The 12,696-nt window shown below is 40.3% G+C and overlaps 1 protein-coding gene across 3 annotated transcripts in view; it reads left to right on the plus strand.

The window, feature by feature from the left end:
• mtcl2 (microtubule crosslinking factor 2) overlaps window positions 1-12,696 on the plus strand; it is an 82,427-nt gene that overhangs the window by 50,373 nt on the left and 19,358 nt on the right. For all 3 annotated transcript variants that reach the window (XM_067526939.1, XM_067526941.1, XM_067526940.1), the window contains exons 5-10: window positions 3,422-3,484; window positions 7,505-7,672; window positions 8,396-8,549; window positions 8,898-9,468; window positions 10,008-10,314; window positions 10,721-10,939. In XM_067526939.1, coding sequence (XP_067383040.1) covers window positions 3,422-3,484; window positions 7,505-7,672; window positions 8,396-8,549; window positions 8,898-9,468; window positions 10,008-10,314; window positions 10,721-10,939 — 1,482 coding nt within the window. The remainder of the gene's footprint in view (window positions 1-3,421; window positions 3,485-7,504; window positions 7,673-8,395; window positions 8,550-8,897; window positions 9,469-10,007; window positions 10,315-10,720; window positions 10,940-12,696) is intronic.

Genomic DNA, 12,696 nt, shown 5'->3' on the forward strand with positions numbered 1-12,696 from the left:
TGCTTTTTTCACCTCCGTGTATTTATTGTTACTATTCAAATCAACTATTAGATTTAATATTTTTTGCATTTTGTAATTTTCCTGCTGAGGAGTCTTTATTCTAAGTTACATCATTTTTTCAGTGTATTTGGTCATTTGCTCCGTATTTTTTAATCTCACAGAGATTCGCCCCATAGCCATAGTTTCAATCACTTCTTATTTAGCCAGTTTGTAACCATTTTTCACTCTCATCCGACTTTCTTTAGGGTTCTTTATGTGTTTTTTTTTTCTCCTCCCTGCTCCGTAGTCTGAGTGTCACGCCATGTTGAGCTGCAGATCAGATTGAATTTGGAAGAGGAGAGTTCACACTGCTGGGGCTGCTCATCCATACCAGAGGACTGACAACGCTCTGTCGTTGATCATCTCGTCCTCGTTCCCTCTCTGTCCTGATTGGTTTCACTCTCTACTCCAGTTCAGTCGGGCGAAACAGAGCTCGGAGAGCATTTATATCTTTGAAAATCCATCCATCTTTCTCTTGCTTCAGCTTTCCTCCTATATAAAATCAACAGTGGCAAATATAGTAAAATGTTATCAGACACAACATTTGCTGCTGCTGCTGCATCAGAAATATGTAAAATATTTTATTGGGTAACATGGAAGTCAAGGTAATACCTTACACTTTACCTGCAGTGTAACTGTAGACCTGCAGCCTTGGCAATATGAGAAGTAGCCTCTGGTCACTGTGTGATTTTGTGTGTGTTCGTTACAATAGGCACATCGGTGCAAAATAAAACACCGTGCTAGGAAAGAAGTAAAATAAACCTGCTTGTGTTTTATAAAAGTGATTGGTCCTTAAGCAGTGTCTGTTAATTTTGGTGTCACTTTACAGCGGTGCAGAGTTTATTAACTAAGTTTGTAGATATGTTGTTCTTTATTCCTGCTTCAGCCAGTGGTTATTCAGAGGGACAGTTCAGACAGGTGTTTACCTGCTGCTGCAACCAGTAATTGGAGCCAACTCTGACACACGTTTCAGGCTGGTAATTATAGGTTTAGACAAGTGTTTTATAAACTGTGTCAGCATTTTGTGGTTCTGGTTGTCCATGTATCTAATTACCAGTTTACACTATTATTATTTTTACAGTATGTAGTGTGGTAGTCTGGAGAAGTCAGACAGGCGACTGACAGTCCAGGGAACTTTTTGGCAGTTCAAAGACGTTCAGGCAAGTAAGTGTCAATTGTCATATAGAAGAAGTTGTTATAAGTTAGCAGCTAACTGCTAAACATGGCTCAAGGGTTAAAACATCATTTAACAACATAAAATCAGCTGCTGTTGTCTGGCTCCTTTTCGCTACACTACACGCTCCTTCTCAACACTCTGACATGAATTTCTGTCATTTTCCATCAAAGCCCCCCCAGCAGATTGAAAGCCTGTTCTGACTATTTCAACATTTGTTCATCCTGCAGCCAGAATTACAATCGATGATTCCATTATCAGGCTGGATTATTGATCAGTGGAGCCATTAATAGAGTGTTTGCACTATGTTAAACAAATGACTGAGGGAGGGGGACATATATACAGTATGTAGGGAGAGAGACATGAGACAGAAGGGTGGGCAGGACTGCAGGAGTAAAAAAATTAAAAGGTAAGCAAACAGTCTAAAGCGTGATGACAGGACGAGGGGATGAAAAGAGAGAAAGAGGTGAAAAAATGACAGGGATGTAAATTGGAAAATCAGACAAATAAGCAAACAGCCTTCATGCTGATGCTGCACTGAAACTCCACCTAGACATGACAGGAATTATTTAGAAAATTCTTGCAGTATTTTATAAATTCACAAACCTGCCAAGTTGACATTTTCAGAATCAGCATCTGCATTTCAAAAATGACCCAAGTGCTTGTTATTTTTTTTCTGTCCTTCACCCATCCCTCCTTTTTTTCTTTTGTTGTTGGTGCTTCATTGCAGAGAGAGAGTAGCTTGTTTCCATGGAAACGGGTTGAGCCAGATGAGCTTAGCTACTTGCACTGCAGCAACTGTCCCAACTCTGTGTGTGTGTGTCTGTGTGTGTGATCTTGGGAAGCAAGGAAGATGATTTATGAGACTCTGATGGACTCAGCAGACACGCAGATGAACACAGTATGGTGTAGTGTGTTTTTGTGGGTGTGTGAGAACATTTCTCAGCATTGCAATTCTGTTTTTCATTCATTCAAGTCATTATGTATTTTCTTTTTTCTTTTCCATTTCCCTTTGTCTGTCCCTCTGTTCTACTTTTCTCTCCCTTTGTGTCCATTCCACCACTTCACAGCTGTAATTGCACACTCATATTGGTGTGATTGTGGTAATTAAATTCACATTGCTATAGCAATTGCATCAAGAGCAGAGTATGGAGAGAGAGGAGTCATCACACTATGTACAAACTGTGTGCATGCGTGTGTAAATTCTTATTTTGTGCAAATTCTAATGTTGTTGTAAGCTTCTAAAATGACGTTTAATTTCATAGGTAGATTTTTGGTTAACTTTCCGTTTGAAATGTGTGACACAACATGTGTGACACAGACTAATACAGTTGTCAGCTTCTTCACATCATTTTCTGTTTAAAATGTAAAAAATAATATCAATAAAATGATTTTGAGTATATACATATAAATACACACATATATATATATATATATATATATATATATATATATATATATATATATATATATATATATATATATATATATATATATATATATATATATATATCCCTGAAAATGTCCCTCATTTCAAAGACAGTTTATTTGTTTGCAAGAAGTAGTAGTTTAACATTTAAGTAGTTTGACATTTATGTGCTGAATCGAATATTATCGGACGAGTCACTCTTAGAAAGAAGGGTTTTACATTTTGTGAATGTTTTTGACATCCTACAGTAAGAATTGGTGACAAAGTGAATATATACATGTTGTGTATGTTGGGGTACAATTGAAGGACAAGCTGATAAACTGGTGCAAACTGTCAGGATGCAGTTTTTAGTTTTACTTTTAAATTCCCTAAAAAAGATCAGACTTTGCTTGTATGTCCTGGAAAAACTTTAGAGTTGAACAAAATGCTACCAACCCACCAAACGGATGGTCATAGGTGTGAAAATCCACTCACAAGCTTCTGTTGAATGGTTGTGAAACAGCTGGCAGTCGAACTTGAGTTCTATTGAGAGATGAGGTGAAGGTGAACAAACACTGTGAAGTGTGTAAGCATTTTTATAGTCAACAGGTCCAAATGTAGTTTGACATGCAAATGTCCACGCATCATTTATTTAGATGTGTAGACATATGTTGAAATCCTACCTCTCTTTTCCACTGTAGGTTGTTGTCTCTCTCCTCTCCCTCACTTTTGACTAGATTCAGTCTAAATCTGATTGAGACAGTTTACAGTCACTGACTCTGTGTGTGTCTCTGTTACAGAACTCCCAGAAGAAAAGAGGAGCAAGAGCCAACAACAAACCTGACAAGAAGCTCGGTCCACAGGTAATGCATGCACACACACACACACACACACACACACACACACACACACACACACACACACAGTTACTCATGTTTATGCCAAGACAGTCAACGAAATCAATAAGAGAAACAGGATAAGTGTTACTGTCAGCAACAAACCTTAAAGATTCTTAAACCTGGAGAGAGTGTGACATAAATCACACATACACAACAAGTGTGTTTAGCAGAATGACCTGCAGAACTTGATGGTGGGAGCAGAGATACACGGAACAGACAGGACTGGGGTAAAAAGAGACAGGAAAGCAAGGGGAGATAAATACATTAGAAGATGACTAATATCGAAAGGGTGGAAGATTTTGAATGAGACAAAGAAGGACTGAAGGAAACAGACAGCTCAGATCAATACAAGTCATTACCAATCAGTGTGATTGATTCACAGACATTGATTGATTGATTGTTCCCTCTACATGCAATTTCAATGTTGGGGGCTGCAAACTTAACCCTAATCCTCAGCTAGTTAAAAGTCATTGTTAAAAATTAAGAGGATGCAAGGTTTTGCACAAAACTGTACGATGGAGAGGTGTTTAAACTCAATTACATAATAATGTTGGACTACGAGGGAGAACTACTTGTCTCTACTACTACTTCTCGTATCTACTAGTCTTATTCTACTAAAAGGCCAGTTGTATTTGGTCATTGGTCATTTTCCTATCTCTCTGGTCTTTCTTGTCATTTTTGTCTCTTTTCGATCATTTTGTGTTTCTCTTTGGCAATTTGTTTGTCTCTTTTGTGGTAATTAAGTCTTGCAACAGTGTCCTTTGACTTCTAACAAGAAGTATTACCACTTACCTTATCACTCATTCACTAATTGATTTATACCAGCCCAGTTTATTTTCTCCATATTTACACATAAATGAAGGTACTGTCAATATCTCCATGTATCATGAGAAAGAAAAGCCTTCCTCAAAATGAGGCCCCATCATATTGCCCTACATTTAGCTTTAATAGATAAAATGTCATCAGTGAAATTGAAAACTGTTATAACATAATCAGTATTTGCACTGAATTTATTAGCCAGAATCTGATCAAATATCCAATTTGTTTCATTGTGGACCAATAGTCTTTGGAGTGGGGCAGGTAGATGCATAAAACTGTTAGTGACATGTCAATTAAAACTAGAGCAAAGCATTGTCAGAATTAAAGTGCATACAAAGAACAATTAAAGTACATACGAGTAAGATTGTGTGAGGCTGTCATGTGTTGAGCTGTCTGTGTTTCCCTCTGTTGTCTGCAGTCTCCTCTGAGCCTCACTGTCTATCTGTCCAGACAAGCTGCGGGTATTGTGAAACAGACAGATCAGCAGTTCCCATACTAATGACGCTTTCTCATCACCTCTCACTCTTCATCTTGTCCTGCATACAGAGTTTGGGTTTGGATTACAGATTAGATCTCAACTTCACATTTTATAACTCTGAAGTTTTCCAAATGACCTAAACCGCTCTCGCCTCCCACATTGAAAAGGCAACACAGACATTTAAAGTATATGTGGTTCAAAAAACCAACACACTAAGACTGGAAGACTAAGAAGTCAGTTCAGAACGAGTTTGTGTTGAGGGTAATTCTCTCTCCTCCATCTTTCACCGACTGCTAACAAATGCCTTCCTCTCAGAGCCACATACCATAAATGGCTGTAAATTCGTTGGCCCTCGCCTCACTTAATGTGGCTGGACATGCTCCACAGGCCGTAAAACAAATAAAGAGCTGCTTCTGAGGATCGGCTGCACGGGATCACATCAGGTCAGCAGGAGTTACAGCTGCGTTTGGGTGGGTTTTAGAGAGAGTTACACATTTATGGTTTATGGTGTTTGTCTTTTATTGAAAAGATGTTCTTATGTAACGTAACATGTAATTATGTGTTAAACTGAATACTTTCAAGTTTAAAGCTTTTTTGGCTGCAGAAATAAGTAATTTCAGTTGTTTCTATTTGGCACTGCCATCAGAAACATCACCTGGAGGAGTTTTACATCATTAGGAGTTCAGATAATATATCTGGAAAAGCAGGTTGGCCACGATCAAGAACTCCATAGTATGTGCAAGGAGATGACATAACCTGAAGTGAAGGTTCCTACAAGTGATGTCATCTGGAGGCATTTTTCAGCCAGAAGAAGAGAGATATTTTAACTTAGGAAAGTTAGAGAGGTTTATAAGCATTATTGTATATTTACACCCTGAACTATAGCCATGGGGAGCACATTGAAAATTGGTGAAGTTGCCCTTTAGCCTTGACTTGGTGTGTCTCTGCCCTAAATTAGCAAATGGATTTGGTAATAATGAGTGATCCCGTTCACATTACAGCAATTTCACAGAGTTTGAACCAGAATTCACTGATTTATCTTTTATTTCATGCCATGTTAGGGAAGTAAAAAGCTCTAAACAGTAACATATTGTCTTGTAAACTGATGACCGTTTGTTTTTAAGCAGTTGTGTAAAACCATCTAGCAGACACAAGGATAAATCAATGGATTTCCTCTCCTGCCCGTTCAGTCTCTATGAATCTTTAATGCTTCACTGTTCATTAGTTAGTTGCTAACTCAGTCTGTCTTCAGGTCTACAGTGGGATTGTCAGAGCACTTTAAGAACCACAGAGCTAAAATTTATGTAATTTCTGCATTGTTAGAAATCCCTCAAACCTTAATTGAGCCATTTGATTTAAGCAAGTAACCTTCAAACAAAGAAATGACCTATAGTTTTTAAATATACAATAAGAGTAGAATTAGAGAGAAACATCTACTGTTGCTCAACTGTAACAAACATTGTTCTTCTACAAGCTTGTCTGATATGACCTGTACTGTGTTTCAACTTTTTACATTTCCTGTAAGTCTTACTTGAAGCCTCAGTGATTGATAAAGTACTGTGAAAATAGTGAAAATAAGATATTTTTTTTATTATCGAGGATCTGCACACAACACTGTACCATAACAGCAGCACATTATATCTGTAGTATAATTTTTCATTCATGAACTACTTTTAGTCATCTGTATTTTGTATCCCAGTGAGTTAGTAAATGACCATTTCATGTTGTGGGTGATGTTTGAAGCAAACCACTAATGAGTGCGTTTTCTGGAGTTTCTGTTTTCATTGTTTTTGCTAAAGTCTCACAACAGCATGACTCTGACCTCACCATTTGGTGCCTAAAGCCACGAGTTAGTCAAAAAGGTCTGTGTCATTATTTTTAAGTGTCCATTTAAATCGAATGAAAAGGCCAGTTCATCCCAGTTGAGTTCCACTACTGTAACGGATCGTGGCTCGTGTATTCAGCTGACAGAAAGCAAATCATTTAGTGTGTCCTGTGATTCCCAGACATGATGTCAAAGCATTGCTGTGGCTAGAAAAATACTAAAATATACACAACATCAGCACATGCAGTAGTTCAACAACAGAATCCTCACATGCTTTAGTTTTGACCTCTAATGTCGACCAGTTGTGAGTGTGAATGGATCCGTCTGGTCAGCTTGTTGTGTGTCTCCAGCAATTATCTGTCTGCAGCTTTTCCTTTCTGTCTGTCTCTGTCTCTGTTCTTTTTCCACCTCTGTCTAACCTCTCTCCTGGGACGGACTGACTTCCCTTCTCTCTTTATGTGACTACTAATGTCAAATGTAGTTCAGATTTGACACGTCCTTTCTCCCCTTTGTCTACATTGAAGAAATGTCATGTGTGTCTTTGTCTATCTTTTGTCTAAACTTTTTTAAATTTCAAGTACCACATAACATTTCAGACACAAACTTTTTCTAATCATGGTAATTGCTTGGGGTCTTGAAGGGGATCTTTATTTGTCTGCACCTTATGTGAATTATATGAAAAACACGCAAGATTGAAATAATTTGCTCCTTTATTTTCACGTTGAAATATCTAATAAACCAGTCACCAAAGCATTTGACATTTAATAACAGTTCTCTGTGCCTGTCAGCGTCTCTGTGATGGAGCAGCTTTTGTATCAGTGTCACCTCAGGGCTCTCTCATCGTTCTGTGTCGTCACTGCAGGAGGACAGTTCAGACCTGAAGTGCCAGCTCCATTTTGCCAAAGAGGAATCAGCCCTGATGTGCAAGAAGCTGACCAAGCTGGTGAAGGACAGCGAGGCCATGAAGGAGGAACTGGCCAAGTACAGGTCACTGTATGGAGACGTCGACGCTTCGCTCACCGTGGAGGAGGTGAGGGAAGGATGAAGAGGTTGTAAAGACCTCGGTATTCAAAGAAAAACAGTTAAACAGTCCCATATGAATATGACAAAAATGAACTCTTATACATCCACCTGTTCTTTGAAAAGCTAAACCCATGGGAAAATGGTACCGTAATTGTCCTGTAAATTAAAACATACAGCAATAGTACTGCAAATAAAAAAAAGTGTAATATTGTTAATGAAAATACAGCAAAACTACTGCAGACAGCTTTACAGTAAATGACTGGGACTCAGCCATTTACTGTAAATTTTAATGTTCTCTCTCTCTTTCCTTTCTCTCTTAGCACTTAGCTCTTTAACTTTGCCTGAGGGCTGCAAAACAGTGCCACAAGCTAATTACAGTGGTTATGGTTTGTAAACTGTCCCCATACTTTGTTTCTGTGTAAAACCCAAATGATAGCTACAACCCACTTTCCAAAATCGCCTGTGAAAACACTCTACAAAAGTCAGTCAGACAAACTCATTTTTGAGCCATGTAAGTGATTAAACAAGCTGAAAACAAACATTTCAACGAGCAGAAGGCAGTCAATGAGTTTTCTGCAGAATTATGAGTTGTAACAATGATGAGTATTTACAGTAAATGTCCAGAAGGGATATTGCTGAAAATATTGTTACTGGTCAGAACGGTTTGGAGGGAATTTTGCGCTTTTTTGCTATATATCTTCTGCACTTAACTCCCTGCTCCACCCCTCAGGTTGCTGACTCCCCCCACACTCGTGAGGCAGAGATTAGAGTCCATCTGAAGCTGGTGGAGGAGGAGGCCAACCTGCTTAGTCGACGCATTGTGGAGCTGGAGGTGGAGAACAGGGGGCTCCGAGCTGAGATGGACGACATGAAGGGACCACAAGGTAGTTTTTCAACTTGCAGTATCAGTCAGATTGTGTGTGTGTGTGTGTGTGTGTGTGTGTGTGTGTGTGCAGGCGATCTTAAATCCATAGACTGCATTAGCTATTTTTTTTTTCTTTTTAAATGTAAAAATTGGGCTGACAAGGGGTTTTTGTCATTGATGAATGGTGAAAAGCAGTATACTTACACACACACACACACACTACAAAAATGTGACACTCAATATATGAAAAGAAGCAAAACATTGGAATTAATTGTGTGATTCTTCTGCAGCTATTTCACACATTTCTCTATAATTTCTTCCTCTTTTGATTTAACCTCTTAACCTCTCCCCATTTTTCAATTCTTAGACTGTAATCAAGAAGTCACTGGGGTCAGCGGCGGCCTGGGAGCGGGTCTTGGCCTTGCAGGAGGGGCCATGGTGTTCGGAGGTGGGGCTTCATCTGAAAACGTCATGGAGCTCCAGCGACACCTCCAGTTCGTGGAGGAGGAAGCGGAGCTACTGAGGAGGTCTCTGATCGAGATGGAGGAGCAGAACAAACTCCTGATGAACGAAATAAACCGCTATAAATCTGAACTCCCGCCCCCGACGTCCACGCTGTCCTCCAACTCACTATCATCACTGACGGACGGGCTACTCAATGACAGCCCGGTGCACTCTATACAGGAGGGGGCGGTGCTTATCAGCACAGACACCCCCTCTGGCCAGGAGGAAGAGCTCAGGCTGGCGAGACTTCAGATTGGAGAACTGAGCGGGAAGGTGAAAAAGCTACAGTATGAGAATAGAGTGCTTCTGTCCAACCTACAACGATGTGATCTGGCCTCATACCATGCTCCTTCCTCCTCCTCCTCCTCCTCACTACGACTGGCACTGGAGACTGACGCAGAGGCTGGAGACTCAGCTGAGTGCCTCCCCACCAGGTAGTCACTATTTTTGAGTGAAGCTGTGATTTGACAGTGTCAATCTCAGCAGCGGATGCTTTGTTCAGTGGCTTTGACTTAGAAGTTTGAGTGTGTTGCCTGCTAACTGCAGGGTCAGCTGTTTGATACCCACCTCCTCTGGTCCACATGTCAAAGGGCTTCTAGGCAAAACACTGAACCTCCAATTGCTCTCAGACTCTGTGTGTGTGCGCGTGTGTGTGTGCGTGCGTCTGTGTTTCTACAGCACATCTTTTGTAAGAGCAGCACTTTGTACTTTGTTTGATAGGTGCTCTATAAATAAAGCTATTATTATTATTATTATTATTATTATTATTATTATTATTATTATTATGAGTGTATGGCTAAATGTCCAATCAACTCCAAAAAAATAGTTGTTGAGATTCTTTACAAAACACAAAGGTTTATCTTTGGATTATAGGTTGTTTATTTGTTTGTCGGAGCACTTTGAGGTATAGGATGAACTTCTAATCCTTTAAGCTAAGGAATTCTGATTACTTAAATCTCTGTTTCTTCATCAGTCCACCCCACCGAAAAGAGCCAGTTGGTGGCGAGAATGACGCCTTGGAGATCAAGGAACGAAAAAAGAAGATCGAGGACAATGCTGACACAACCCCTTCACTCCCTGGGTGCCTGGGGCACAACGACCACGATGCCTTGCTGGCCATGAGAGACCAGGCTCGCTTGGTTTCCACGGCAATACAGCTCCTGACCTCCCCCGAGTCCAACTGCCTCTCCTCTTCCTCTTCCCCATCCATCTATCACAAGGTCTGCAGCAATGACGCAGCAGAGCCATGTGACCTGGAGAAACCTCAGCCTCACAGCCAGGTGCATGTCTTCTGTTTGCTGCGTTGTTCATTACAAATGAAGCCTGAGCCTTTACTAATAGTCAGCTTTTCGAGAATTTAATGAAACACGCAAATCAACCCTGTGCCCTGAAGATGCAGGTGTTGTTATGGATAATGTAAAGCGAACTTCATGAACACTAGGTGTAGGTGTAGGTGCAGTGTCATCCATACAAAACCCGTGCGTTTATATTTTTACACCTGGTTCAGTGCAGTTTTTAAGATACTGTTTTATAAACCTCGTGCTGCAAACAGAAAGAGATGACTAACCATAAACTGCTTGTGGCATTATTGCAACACCTTTTGGCTTTCTGCATATTATTTTATCAGTCTGAGCCATTTCTGAGTCTGAGCGCTTTCAACCAGAACTGACGGTCTTTCCCCTCCAGATTTCAGAGCTGTCTGACCTGGCAGATCGGCCTCTGGTTGGTGCTCTGACCAGCAGGCTTCAGGCTCTGCACACACAGCTGCAGGCCTTTGTGGAGCGGGTAGACAACTTGGGTAAACCCCAAACAGGTGCACGGGACCCTCAGGTGGAAGGAGCATCTCCTGTGGCCTCCCTCCCCTGCTCTGATGACCATGATAAATTGAACACCGCTGAGGAGAAGGTAAAAGACCAGAAACACACTCCTCTTGCTCATCTTGTCACTCTTTCACTTTCATTTATTATTATTATTAAGCTTTTACCTTTGTTGTTGTTTTTTTTCTATCACTAGTTTCTTTTCCTATTCTCCAGTTTTGTGTTTGTTTCAGTGCCTGACCTTTAATTTGGCTGACTAACACTTCCAATCCCACTTACACATGCTGCTTTAGTTCCTCCACACAGTGAAGAATGGATTTACACAGCACGCTCAAATCTGATGCACCCCCGCTACATCTTGACAATACTAGACAAAACGCTCATTTGTCTGTCCTCTTCAGACTTGCAACACTATTGAGAAGGGGCAAATATCACTCTGGTGACAAGCATAAAGTCATGTTAAAAAAAACCACTGCATTTGCTGTAGAGATGTAATAGATGAAGTCAGATTTGGGATGCCAGTGTAAATCTCTGCACACAGTGCCACCCGTGTTCTTCGCATGCTGTTAATTGCCTCCTAACCTGGTATGCAGATGCTGCTTTAGGCCTCAAATGGAGCCTGTTTGTTGCATGGACATAGCGAAGGTTATTAAAGTGTATTTTCATCAGCAAAGCCAAACATAAAAAGCTGGGTTTACATCTACTGTAGTGTGGCTGAGCAAAATGGGTCATAGCCCATAGTTAGACCTACATTTAAAGCTTGGGTATGGCATCACGCGGAGGCCAATGGGACAGTTTGATGACAGAATTTATTTAGTTTAAATACTGGAGCTGGTCTTTAGATATGTTAGCTACTTTAATCTGTGCAAAGAAAATGTATCTGGCATTATGACTCAGAGTTTCCCGCAAAAGTCCCTGAAAAGCAGCAGATGAGATGCTGAGCTTGGTCTAAATGGGTTTAACTTCATAAGCCACATTTTCTGTTTGAAATGCTCCACTGGGGGAATTCGCAGTTTAGAACTGATTGTCAGTGAGTTATGATTTACCCTGAACATTTCTGTATTTTCAAGCATATTATGGTCTGTATGAAATTCAATAAACTGTAAGGCACATAAAGATATTAAAGTTACTCAGCTGGACTTTGTAGTCTGCTGTACTACAGATGCACATTTATTCTTCATACTTTCAACTGGCAGACATAAAAATCAAATGGGAATAAGAATCATTTTGTCTTTAAAAATCTGGTTATGTTGGAAACTTTTTCAGTGAGGTCACTGCACTGGTTTAGTTTTTTTAATTTGTTTAAAACAAAGCAAAACAAATCAACTTAATGTACCAGCTAAAAGTCAATTTTCTACTGCCTTCATGGCGAGGGGAGCTTGTTTTATATCAACTCTGTGCTTTCTATTCTATTCTAATCTAATTTGTCTGTTTGGAGGAAGCTGTTATAAAATTATAAAGTTTAAGTATGTAAACAATGTTTAGACTCCATTAGAGGCCAATTCTGAGTCCCAACACCCCTCCGATCTCTTCTCCCCTTTCCTTCCTCTCTCTCCTTCTCTTCATCCCTTCCTCCTTCCCTCTGCACGGGCACCATAACCGACGATTTCTGCACTTCACTTGCATTTTCTCCTTTCCCTCCTTTAAAACGACCGTCTCACTCCTCACACCTGCTCACCTACACAATTCTCCCTCACCACTTTTTTGCTCCCTTCTGGTTCCTCTTGCTTCCTCCGTTGCCCCTCTCCTCTCTTGTCTACTTCCTTCCCCATCTCCCCTGCACTGGTGTCTCCCTGGGCTCCTTGTTGATTCCTCGCACTCTTTACTCTGACTTTCCATCCTAAC

This window comes from Channa argus, chromosome 13, assembly GCF_033026475.1.
Source record: "Channa argus isolate prfri chromosome 13, Channa argus male v1.0, whole genome shotgun sequence".
In the NCBI taxonomy this organism is placed as follows: Eukaryota; Metazoa; Chordata; class Actinopteri; order Anabantiformes; family Channidae; genus Channa; species Channa argus.